At 44.2% G+C, this 12,956-nt stretch overlaps 1 protein-coding gene across 1 annotated transcript in view; it reads right to left on the bottom strand.

Moving 5' to 3' along the window:
- DOCK5 (dedicator of cytokinesis 5) overlaps positions 1-12,956 on the bottom strand; it is an 87,206-nt gene that overhangs the window by 23,583 nt on the left and 50,667 nt on the right. The window contains exons 30-41 of the mRNA XM_071454801.1: positions 12,615-12,693; positions 11,320-11,420; positions 10,483-10,541; positions 9,865-10,019; positions 8,427-8,512; positions 6,580-6,736; positions 5,004-5,044; positions 4,812-4,902; positions 4,224-4,343; positions 3,137-3,226; positions 2,279-2,383; positions 794-935 (exon numbers count right to left, since the gene is read on the bottom strand). Coding sequence (XP_071310902.1) covers positions 794-935; positions 2,279-2,383; positions 3,137-3,226; positions 4,224-4,343; positions 4,812-4,902; positions 5,004-5,044; positions 6,580-6,736; positions 8,427-8,512; positions 9,865-10,019; positions 10,483-10,541; positions 11,320-11,420; positions 12,615-12,693 — 1,226 coding nt within the window. The remainder of the gene's footprint in view (positions 1-793; positions 936-2,278; positions 2,384-3,136; positions 3,227-4,223; positions 4,344-4,811; positions 4,903-5,003; positions 5,045-6,579; positions 6,737-8,426; positions 8,513-9,864; positions 10,020-10,482; positions 10,542-11,319; positions 11,421-12,614; positions 12,694-12,956) is intronic.

Raw genomic sequence — 12,956 nt, 5'->3', positions numbered from 1 at the left:
TGAATGGATTTAAATTTCCTCTGTGGATTCAGTGCTTGGCAGGAGGATTGCACAGGAAGCATCTGCTATCACTGCCTGGGCTGGGCCTCTGTGCACAGGGTTTGAGGGCCAAAATGGACCTTCAGATTCTCCAGCCTGGCCTGGTGAGCACAGGCTGGAAGCCCAGGATTTGGTTTTCCTGGCATGCATCAGGAGCCACTGACTGAAGTCACTGGCAGCAATCTGGAGCATCTCCACTGGCTCACACTCCCAATTCAGAGATCTTAAGCCTGGTGGGGAGCTTGGGACACAGCCTGGAGTCCCACCAGCAAGGGAGAAAAATAAGAATTAAAAATAGTAAGGGCTCTGCACCCAACAACTTTTAGTGACATAATCACACTTCTTACAAAGGGGAAAAACACACAAACCCCAGCACTTCATAAATGCTAAAGGACTGCAAGGAAGAAGGGAGCACCCTTCACTTTTCACATCCTGCATTTCCCATCTTTCACCCAGAAATACCCAGCTGGTCCCACCATGGCCAGAGCAGCCAGCACCACCTGAGTGAGAGCACAGGAAACCCTCCCTGCAGTCTGCTCCCCACCTGACAGCAACTTGTTTAACTCTGACAGCCTTTAAATCCACCCTTACAGCTCTGGATAGCCCCGTTGTCACATTTTCATGCCCAGGGCCTGCCCCCACATCCCCCAGGAGCAAGAACCCCCTCAGTTCCCATCACTGCTGTTCACCAGCTGTGCTGTTGTAGGAACAGGGAGCTCTGGGTGTGCCAAGATGCCCCAAACCCAAAAGATACACTGTTTGGGGGAAGCCTTGATCTCCTCTGCTGGAGGGGCTGTGCTGGTCATCTTCTCAGCATTGGGGAACTGGGTCAGCAGCTTCAGGTTGAAATCCTCCCTGCGCTCGTACTCCTTGCCACGGTAGATGAAAATCTTGTTCTGGGGGCAGGAGAAGAATAAGGGAATTCAAATTCAGCAAAGCAGAGGGACAGAGCTTCCCAAACCCCTCCAGAGCTGGTTTATGGGAAGGGTTGATCCCAGCTGGACAGAAGAGGTGAGAGAAGGAACATGGGCTGGAATCAGGGCACAGCAACTCCTGGGAGCCAGGCCTGGCAAGGGGAACCTCAGATTTGTCTGAAAAATCCATTGCTGCACAGAGAATCATCAAAGAGAGCTGAAAAGGAGCTTTTAAAGCCACCTGCAATGAGCAGGGACACCCTCAAACAGATGCTGCTGTCCACAGAAACACATCCCAGGTCACTGCCCTGCTCACACCTCCCAGCACTCCCAGCCTCAGCACAGGAATCTCAGCCAGGAGCTGATTTTGAATAAATGTGCCAGGAAATTCTTAACTGCAGGGACCTGCCTGCCAGCCCTGCTGTGAGTTCCCTGAGGGATGTCCCTGGGCACAGGTAGGAATTTCACCTCAGCCCCATTCCTGGCCACCACCACCCACAATGTCACCCCTGGCAGGTCTGTTCCACACACCCAACACCAGACCATGGCCACAATGTCACCCCTGGCAGGTCTGTTCCACACACCCAACACCAGACCATGGCCAATCAGTGTCCACCTGGCAGTGGTTTCAGGAAGGGATGGATTCCAAAACATGGTCTGGAGCTGAAAGCCCTCCATGCCATCTCCTCACACAGTTCTAACTTAACATTCTTCTCCTTTTTTGAGCTTGGCTTCCACTGAAGACCAGAGCTTCAAACAGCTCCAGTCTGAGAAGGTAAAATGGCCCTGAATTTTAAATAACAGGAATATTTTCAGCCTTGCTGACTCTGGATCTGAGTCGTTCCTGTCCTCCACACAGATCCAGCATGCTCAGCAGCATCTTTGCACTTGAATTCTTCTGTGTGGGACAAATTCTCCCTGACCGCTGAAATAATCCCTGTCCTGAAAATTTGGCTGACTGAGGCTGAAAAGCAATGGGATAAATTCTTTACAGGCTGAACATTTCCTAACAGCAACAATCACATTTCAGAGGGAGCACAAACACAAAAGGTAAATTCTGCTTAAATCCATAGAAGAACTTATCAATCATCTAAAAAACCTATTGTAACACCCAGACCCCACTTGAGCTGGTAACACACAAAATTTCATCTCTGACTTGACTCTTTTTAGGCACTGAAATGCTCTGAAACACTCCTGGGATTTAGATCTGTCAGTGCCACTGGAAGGAAAAGGAGTTTGGCACCAAATTTTCTTGGGAGCTGTGCAGAAGTTGTGACTTTCAGGGTCTCCAGCAGTGCAGAAGTTGAGTGGGGAAGGATCCTTACCCTGAGGAAAGAGGGAAAACCCTGTCCATAGTATCCAACAGCAAAGTACTCGGGCTGAGGTCTCATGGCCTTCATGATGTTCTCATAAAAAGTAGCTCTTTTTTTCTGGAAAAGAAAACAACACCACACTTTCACTTTGGAATGCTCCAGGACACGTTCCCAGGGACAATTCCTGATCTCTGAGCTCTGCCCTCAGAACACACTTCACAACTGCTTTTTGATGCAGTCTCTCATCCTTATCCATTTACTTGATTAAATATTTGCTTTGTCTGGGCCAGCACCAACTTCATTTCCTGCTCTGCAGACATGAGAACAATGCCATGGCTTTAGGATTCCAGAAGGAGATTTGAAATCCTTCACTGTGGGAAAACAAATGAAATACAAATATATTCTGAATGGAAGAAGACACAAATGGTGACAAATGTCAGAGAACTGGCAGAACTAAAACTGGGCAGATGATTCTGCTGTGAAAGAACATAAAGACCATCTGGTTCCATCCTTAACCACTAAAAAGCAGAATTCAGAGCCAAGAGGATTCTGTAGCTCTGTGTTCATGCCCAGCACTTTTACCACAGGAATACCAAGGTGATGAGATTTATGGAGCCTGAATATACACCATGGTTGTTACTTCATTTGGTTAAGAGCAAGAATTCTAAACATCTGCACATGGTATTATCATGCTAATTAGGAGGTGAAAAGACACCATGAAAATATTTATTCTACGACTAACCTTTACAAAGCCATGGGGTTAAGTTGGTTTGTTTGTCTTTAACATACATTTATTTTAGGCTTCTCCTGCTTGAACAGCATTAACTGAAGCAGTCAGCAGCCTGTTGGATATGGAGGAAAAAGCCTCACCAGGAGATTGCCCAGTCCCTCGTAGTCAAAGACCTTGTTCTCATACATGTCAGCCAGCTCCTTGCTCAGCTGAATGGCTTTTTCCCACATCTCCACCGAGGGTGAGGACAGGCAGGAGGGGGAGAAGAGCACAAACAACATGAAAGACTCAGTTAAAAGCCTTCATTAGCACAGATAGGTAAACAAAAATGCAGCTGATTTTAATTCAGGCACTACTTTCATGCTCTGCCAGGTTTTCCTCAGACTCTGCTGGGCTTTTTTTTTTTTGCAGGGATTATTACAGTCATACAGATCTTGTGATTTGGAGACCTGAGAGTGATTTACAAAGCCAGGTCTCCACTGAGATCCTGATAGGACAAACTGGGAGGAGGAAGGACAGGTCTGAACAGCAGAGAGAGAAGCCCAGGGGTCTCCTCCTCCAGCAGCACTTGGACAGGGGCTCCTGGGGTTTGTCTCATCATGGGATCATGGAATTTGGGTGGAAAGGGACCTCAAAGCCCAGTGCCACCCCTGCCATGGGCAGGGACACCTCCCACTGTCCCAGGGGGCTCCAGCCTGGCCTTGGACATTTCCAGGGATCCAGGGACAGCCACAGCTCCCTGGGAATTCCATCCCAGCCCCTCACAGGGAGGAATTCCTCCCCAGGATCCCATCGAAATTTCCTTATTTCAGCTGGAAGCCATTCAGCCCTGGCAGCACCCTCTCTCCAGGGTGCAGCTCCCAGGGTCAGTGCCAAGCAGGGAAGCCTCTCCCCCTGCAAGCCCAAAACCTGACAGGAGCCTCCCCACAGGGGAAGGAAGGGAGGAAAACACCTGCCCTGCTCCCATCCACCCAGAACCTTGAGCCCCTTCACCTTCCAGACACTCTTTGGCCAACACAGGAACAGCATTTAAATGTCTCCAGACAAGCAGGTGCCCTGCTGATGGCAGTGTTGGGATCCCTGTCAGAACCCCAGCCTGGTGTGGAACCACTTCTGCTTTTCCCCTTTTAACCAACCCCAGCCTGCCCCAACCACACAAGTCCTAAATCCACACCAAAGTGAATCTGCCAAGGCAGGGTTTGCTGCAGGACCAGGGTGAACACTCACCTTGCCCCTGTCAAAGAAGGAGATGATCTCCTGGTAGAGTTTCTCCTTGAGCTCCTGCTGGGAGTACACACAGAAGGAGTCCCTCTGCAGCAGGTGAGGGGCACAGGGCTTCTCTGACCACTGGGACAGGGAAAAAAGTAAAGGTGAAACAACTGGAACACTTCCAGAGAAATCCTTACAGGGTGACCCAAAGCAAACCCCTCGTGGAGGCACAGGAAGTTTGGCAGGGACATAAACCTGAGACATTCTCTCCCAGCTCACTGCAGCAGGAGGATGCAACAAACTCATGCTAATAATGATTTTTCTTTTATCGTTATTATTTAATGATATCACTTGTTTAATCATTTTATAATATACAATTATTATATATATCATATATGATTATTTAGATCTCATTCTATCATTATACATATAACTATGCCATTTTAGATCTATCATTACATATATCATAGTTATAACTATTTTGCTGTGGAATCTGCAAGACTGTGAAGCCCCTTGATGATTCCAAGTCCCATTAAAAGCAGAAAAAGAAGTGCTTTGGTTATCCTGAGCTGTTTGTGCCTCACTAAAGCCCAAGCCCTGGGATACCTGGAGCAGCTCAGCGTGCAGGAGCAGGGTGTAGGCAGCCTCTGTGAAGTTCTCACAGTCTGTGTGCAGGTCCCTGAGCTTGTACAGGTACCTGGGCAAAGCAAAACAATTCCTTGGTGTGAAGGACTCCTGCAGCCAAGGGAGCTGCAGGGGAACAAAGCCTTGTTCCCTGAACACCAGGACACAGCCTACCTGATGTAAATGTCCTCTCGCTTCTTCTCCTTGTAGAAATTCTGCCAACAAGAGAAAAAGTCAAACACTGGCAATGCAGAGCAGCCCAGATTTGCAGAATCATCTCCAGACAAGTAACATGAGCAGCAGTTTTAGGCATTTCAGAGGTATTTGCTGTCATTTTGGCTGCTCAGCCCTGGGACCATCCCTTCATACCAGAGGGGCACCAGCACCTCCAAAAAGGGACAAATCAGGGAAATCACTTGTCTAAAATGATACAGGCTCTTTGCAGGGGAACAGGGATCCCAGCCTTTACCAGGCACCTTCTCTGCCTGTGCCTCAAGGTTCCAGGCTGGGGGGATCAGCCAAGGACTTGATTTTGGACTGTCCATCTTTTTGTGATTGTAGCTCCAGAGCCTAACTTGAGCGCATCATTAACCAAAAATGGCATGAGGATTTCATTAAAATCCTCCTCTAGATTAAAAATAATTCCAAGAGGGTCTAGAAAAGCCCAGGAGAGGTGCCCAAAGCCCAGGGGATGAGTCTCCAGCCCGGGGGAGGTGCCCAAAGCCTGGGGGACGGGTCCCCAGCCTGGGGAGGTGTCCCCAGCACAGGTGATGAGTCCCTTGCCCAGGAGAGGTGTCTCCAAGCCCAGGGAATGTGTCCCCAAGCCCAGGGAATGCGTCCCCAGCCCAGGGAATGCGTCCCCAGCCTGGGTAGGGATCCCCAGACCAAGGGAGGTGTCCCCAGCCCAGGGAGGTGTCCCAGGGAGGTGTCCCCAGCCCAGGGAGGTGTCCCCAGCCCAGGGAATGTGTCCCCAGCCCAGGGAACGTGTCCCCAGCCTGGGTAGGGATCCCCAGCCCAAGGGAGGTGTCCCAGGGACATGTCCCCAGCCCAGGGAGGTGTCCCCAGCCCAGGGAATGTGTCCCCAGCCCAGGGAGGTGTCCCCAGCCCAGGGAACGTCTCCCCAGCCCAGGGAGGTGTCCCAGGGAGGTGTCCCCAGCCCCGGGAATGTGTCCCCAGCCCAGGGAATGTGTCCCCAGCCCCGGGAATGTGTCCCCAGCCCAGGGAATGTGTCCCCAGCCCAGGGAGGTGTCCCCAGCCCAGGGAGGTGTCCCCAGCCCAGGGAATGTGTCCCCAGCCCAGGGAGGTATCCCCAGCCCAAGGGAGGTGTCCCCAGCCCCGGGAATGTGTCCCCAGCCCAGGGAGGTGTCCTAGGGAGGTGTCCCCAGCCCAGGGAATGTGTCCCCAGCCCAAGGGAGGTGTCCCCAGCCCAGGGAGGTGTCCCAGGGAGGTGTCCCCAGCCTGGGTAGGTGTCCCAGGGACATGTCCCCAGCCCAGGGAGGTGTCCCCAGCCCAGGGAGGTGTCCCAGGGAGGTGTCCCCAGCCTGGGTAGGTGTCCCAGGGACATGTCCCCAGCCCAGGGAGGTGTCCCCAGCCTGGGTAGGTGTCCCAGGGACATGTCCCCAGCCCAGGGAGGTGTCCCCAGCCCAGGGAGGTGTCCCAGGGACATGTCCCCAGCCCAGGGAGGTGTCCCCAGCCCAGGGAGGTGTCCCCAGCCCAGGGAGGTGTCCCAGGGACACGTCCCCAGCCGTACCAGCACGTTGACAGTGCAGCTCATGCGGTTCTCCTTGCTCTCATCGTGCATGATGGTCCTGTAGTCCAGCAGGTTCTCCAGGAGGCTGCTGACCAGCAGGGCAAACACCTCTCCGGGGGCTGCCAGGTACTTGTGCTTCCTGCAGTGCTCCAGCAGCCTGCAGGACACCAGGACACTCAGCTGCATCTCCCAGTACTGGTACATGGGATTTTGGTGTGAATTACCCCAGTTTGGGGGTGAATTACCCAATTTCCCTGGATGGACACTCAGTGCTGGACACCCATACCTGAGACAGCCAACTCAGGCAGGACAGGACAGCGCTTGCTGGTCAAAAAAATTGAGTTTTTGTTGCTAAAAGCTCCAATTTTGCTTTAACTTTGAGCCTTTGAATCCTCTGAACTAAGTATCTGTTCTGTATCTTGATTTTATTGCTTGTTCTGGATCCACACACAGGAAATGAAGTCAGTACCTGGCCATAAAGCCATTTGTCTCAGAAGTACCAGATTACCTGAAAGCAGACTAGACTCTAAATAGACATTTCTTACATTTCTTGTCACTAAAATTCTTTATTAGAATTCAACAAGTCTGCTGATTACACGGAATATCTTACAGCAATCTTAAAAAATGTATGCCAGATTCATTACTCAATAATTTTCAAAAATTACCCGATTACTTCCACTTGCAGCCCCCTCCCCAGTTTGGCAGCTGACTCTGAATTGCATCTCCAGTTTAGGGCAGTTAAAAGTGCAGAATAAACCCCTGATTTTTGGGCAATCAGCCCCAGAACACCTGCACAGCACTAAAGTCACTGCAGCTGCAGCAGCTTCCTGCTCATGGAATAATTAATGAATTAGGGCTTCTTTGCATTAGGAAAGCAGCCCAATAAAGTGTGAAAAAATAGATAATATTTAAATAATATCTATAATATAAATTAATATAAAAACATATGTAAATAATATATAAAATAATGTAAAAATATAATATATAAAATATAACATAATATAAAAATATATAAATAATATATATACTAAAAATAATATAGAAAGATATAATATATATTATATATAATATAAAATAATATAAAATATATAGTACATAAATATATAAAATAGAAAATAATATAAAAATATACAATATGTAAATAATAATTAAAATACTGTAAAATATAATATATAAAATATAACAATATAAAAGTATATAATATATAAATAATATATATACTAAAAATATTATAGAAAGATATAATATATATTATATATTCTATATATAATATAAAATAATATAAAATATATAGTACATAAATATATAAAATAGAAAATAATATAAAAATATACAATATGTAAATAATATATAAAATAATGTAAAATATAATATATAAAATATAAAATAATATAAAAATATATAATATATAAATAATATATATACTAAAATTAATAAAGATATAATATATATTATATATTATATATTATATAAAATAATGTAAAATATATAGTACATAAATATATAAAATAGAAAATAATATAAAAATATACAATATGTAAATAATATGTATAATAGAAAAAATGTAAAATATATAATATACAGATAATGTATAGAATATAAGATATTAAAATATGTATAATATATAAATATAAAATATTTATAATATATAAATAATATAGAATATAAAATAATAAATGTAATATAACACATAAAATAATTAATTTATTATTTATTAAGTATTTTATTATTTATATAAAATAATAAATGTAATATAATTTTTTAAAAATAAAAATATGTAAAATAAAAAATAATAAAAATACATAAAAATAATGTATATAATCTAAAAGATATAAAATAAAACTCACAGCTTCTCCAGCAGGACCTTGTACTGCTCATCCCCTCGGCCCCCCTCCACCTCCTGGTCCAGCCTGGAGATCAGCTCGTTCTCAAACTGGAAGGACAAAGCCCCAGTGAAACAGAGCAGCTCTGAGGAGTGCCTGGGGCTCTGAGCCTGCCCCCAGCACACGCTGGCTTTGCCAGGCTGTTCCCAGGGCTGAGGCAGAATAAAGGGATAAAACTCCCAAATGCCAAGACTGGAGCAAGTGCTCCCTGTGTGACCCCACCCAGCACGTTCTGGTGCAATTACACCCTGATACCCCGATCCTGACTGCCCAGCAGCTCTCTGCAGGCACTCACTGCCAAAGTGCCTTGGGGGGATTTCTGTTGCTGTTGTAAAGGTAAAGAAACAGCTCAAATTGCATTTTACACCCTCTGAGGGTCTCCAAACTCTTCCCAGTTTAGAGGTGAGCATTGACAGCTCTGCAAATGCGGGGAAGGGTGAAAAAAGGGGAATTCAGGGATCATCAATGTCAGGGAAAGGCTCAGTCAGGACACAGCTGGAAAGTCCTGAACCCTACAAACCACAGGGACTTCCCAAGGGGCTTGGCACAATTTTGGGTAGGGATTTTTTTATTTTCTTTAAGTATTCTATTTTTCTATTGCCCTAGGGACAATGCAGAACAGTTGTAGTGAAGATAGCAGTATTGTGTATATATTGCAAATACATGTATTATAGTGTCTTTATATATATATACTTTTATATACATATTATTTTATAGTCCTATATAATGAATATACAATTACATTGTGTATAATACTGTATATATAATGTTATATACTAAAATATTGTGTCTTTTTACATATTGTATATATCTATTTCATATTATAGTAATTATTATATATTAAATTATTATATTTATTATTATATAATGAATATACAATTACATTGTGCATAATACTGTATATATATTATATATTACAGTATTGTGTCTTCTTACATATTGTATATATATTTCATATTATATTCATTATTATATAATTATTTTATTATATATATTATTATATTTATTATTATATAATGAATATACAATTACATTGTGCATAATACTGTACATATAATATTATATATTACAATATTGTGTCTTTTACATATTGTATATATATTTCATATTATATTCATTATTGTATAATTATTTCATTATATATTATTCTATAATTATTTATTATATAATGAATATACAATTACATTGTGCATAATACTGTATATATAATATTATATATTAAAATATGGCGTCTTTTTACATATTGTATATATTTCATATTAAATTTATTATATACATTTCATTATGATATATGTTATTATATAATTATTTCATCATTATATATATATTCCATATGATATTGCATTTAATATCTCTATATATTGTATTATTATATATTTGGGTTATATATAGCATCCCTTACCATGTGGAAGTTCCCATTCCCACTGAAGTTGAACTCACACTGCATCATGTCAAAAAAAATGGGAATTGTTGCTTTCCTCAGCTCAGGCTCTGGGACCAGGGTCACCTCCAGGATTGGCCCCACCATTGCTGGGATGAATTTGATTTTGTGGGGACCTGAAAAAAATGTAGAGTCAAATACATCCAGTGGCAGGATTTGGATTTCCCAATGTTTAAGCACATTATTCACACAACAACCACTCTGCTCAAAATGTGGATTTTATGTGCATGTTACTTAAGGAAGAATTAACAGGTCACAGCTCTAAAAATCAGGAATAGCCCAAGGAATAATTGAGCTGAATTGTAAATCACAAAAATGGCTCACTGAAAAATCCCACTCATGCTTTACATGGCAGAACATCCTTTGGAAGGAATCTAAGAAATTATCTCAGCAGCTGATGTGAGGAGAAAATCAGCTTTTCCAAGTTATTCACAGAAAAAAGAGGTTTTTGTGTGCTGAAACAGCTGAACTGTAAGTGCATTTCCCCACATTAAACACGTGCAGCTTTTATGAGGAAATAAAGGATTTGAAAGGCAGCTTGAGAGCTGGAATAAAGATAATTCTTTAGCTGGAACTCACCCAGGTTATACCACATATCCCTGATTTTGAAGCCAATTTCTTTCCTCATGTCCCCATACCTAGATGAAGCATTGAAAGAAGAGATGAGAAAGGCCCAAGCACTGCAATGATCCTGGGAATGCTCCTGGAGGAGTGAATGGCAGAGCCACAAATGGACACAGCTCACTCTGCCAGGGCACTGCAGAATTCCTGGGAGTTCCGATTTCCTGAAAGCTGCAGCCCTTCTGCTTCCTGCAATTCCACCCCACTCTGGTTGGGTTTGGGTGTTTTTTCCTAAAGCTTTAACCTCTGACATCAAGGCAATGCAAAAAGGTTTCATTATCAGGCTTCTTCAAGCCACTTCTGCAAAAAAAGGGGACAAATCCTAACAAAAGTCTGTGTCAAGATCCTCAGAGATATCCAGGCACCCAATTCCAAGGGAATGAAGAGGTAAAAGCTGCTCAGTAACTAAAAATTGCTGGTTTGGGGCTATGAATGGCTCTGAAATGAAGAAAAGTAAAAGGTGGGGGACTAAAAAGCTGGAGGGCTTTTAGGATTCCTCTGACCCACCCTCCACAAAGGCTGAGGAATTGCATAAGGGAATTTTGGGAATCATGCCAACCTTTCCATTACAGACCTTCCAGTGGAAGGAGGGACCCCTGGCAAGGTGCTGCAACAGCTCAAGATCTGCCTGAGCAAACTTCAGCCAGCTCTGATTTACAGCCCTGACATCTTGTCCTGGCCATCCCTTTATCACAGTGCCCTAATCAGCATTTCCACAGCCCCTCCTCACCCCCTGGGGTGTCTGACCAGCCCAGACGGAGCCTCCTGACAGCAAAAAGGGAAATGGGAACTCACTTCTTGATGATTTTGTTGCGTTTGGCCTGGGAGAAGGTCTCCAGCTGCAGGGACTCATGAGTGAGGAAGGCCACGGCCAAGTGGAAATAGTTATTCCAGAGCTGGGGGGGAGAAAGGAGATTAAAATGGGAGGATGTCAGAACCCAGGACATTGCTCTGGCTGCCCTGGGTGATTCCAGACCCTGGCAGGGCCTCAGAAACCTTGGCACAGAGTCACAAACACCTGTGCCTTTGATTTTAGCCCATGGAAACAATTCCCAACTTTGTGTGAAGGTTTACAAGCCACAAGAGTTTGAGTAGAATGACAGTGAATTTCTCACTGGGTGAAAAAGTAGAATTTTGGGGATTTAGAATGGGGGTTCAAGAGGCAAGATGGAGGAATCTGGGTGTGTCCTGTCCTTCTTCTTCTTCTCCTTCTCCTCCATCCTCTGCTGTGTTGGTGCCACTTTTGGATTGGTTTAGAGTAGAGACAGACTGTCTAACATAGGTGATGGGTATTGGAAAATTATTGTAAATAAAGCACAGGTAGTTCTTAGTTTAAAATCCAACACCACCCCAATGGCAGGGACTGTGCCACAACCCGACCTGCTGGACAGATCTCAGCAGGTCAGAGAAGGAATGGGATAAATGAGAGAAAATAAACAACCTTGAAAAGCAGAACTGATGAATCTCAACTTCTTTGGTCACGGGGCTGGGAAAAAGAGACTTTAACACCTCAGGGTCATCCCAACCACAGAAACCCGAGGGGAGGAAACAAAGGAAAAACAACAACAGGCACAAAAAAGCTGCCCTGCCCCAAATGTAGAGCTCCCTCCATGAGGGGGGGAACCTCAGTGAGCTACAGCCTGTTAACAGTGGGGTTTAGCTGTTCTAGAAGGTCTGGGATCCATAAGAAAATGCAGAAAAAAACAGGACTGGGATCCATAAGAAAATGCAGAAAAAACAGGACTGGGATCCATAAGAAAATCCAGCAAAAACAGGACTGGGATCCATAAGAAAATCCAGAGAAAACAGGACTGGGATCCATAAGAAAATCCAGCAAAAACAGGACTGGGATCCATAAGAAAATGCAGCAAAAACAGGACTGGGATCCATAAGAAAATCCAGAAAAACCAGGACTGGGATCCATAAGAAAATCCAGCAAAACCAGGACTGGGATCCATAAGAAAATCCAGCAAAAACAGGACTGGGATCCATAAGAAAATCCAGCAAAACCAGGACTGGGATCCATAAGAAAATCCAGCAAAACCAGGACTGGGATCCATAAGAAAATCCAGCAAAAACAGGACAATCACCTGGAGTTCAAAATGAGCTTGATCCAGGAAGAAGCGGTTGAGGACGGAGGTGAATTGGTTCACTGCCCGGAGGAAAACCCTGAAGAGACAAAAACATCAAATGAAGGTGATTCTGTACCCAAAATCAATGACACTGCAGCTCTAGGCTCACAGCTCCTGTGTGTAAGCTCAGCAGACAGCAACAGATGCTCCCAAAAAGGCAGGAATTCCTCTAAAGCTGGGAACATTCAGGCAAAGTTAACCCTTGGTTCAACAGCCTCAAGTTGCACTGGGGAGGATCAGGGAAAATTGGATATCAGGGGAAATTTTCTCTCTGGAAAAGTGGTTAAGCACTGGCCAGTT

The sequence above is a fragment of the Agelaius tricolor genome, unplaced genomic scaffold, assembly GCF_023055355.1.
Source record: "Agelaius tricolor isolate 1412-34295 unplaced genomic scaffold, bAgeTri1.0.p SCAF_41, whole genome shotgun sequence".
Classification (NCBI taxonomy): Eukaryota; Metazoa; Chordata; class Aves; order Passeriformes; family Icteridae; genus Agelaius; species Agelaius tricolor.
This window is presented reverse-complemented; position numbering and strand designations above follow the sequence as displayed.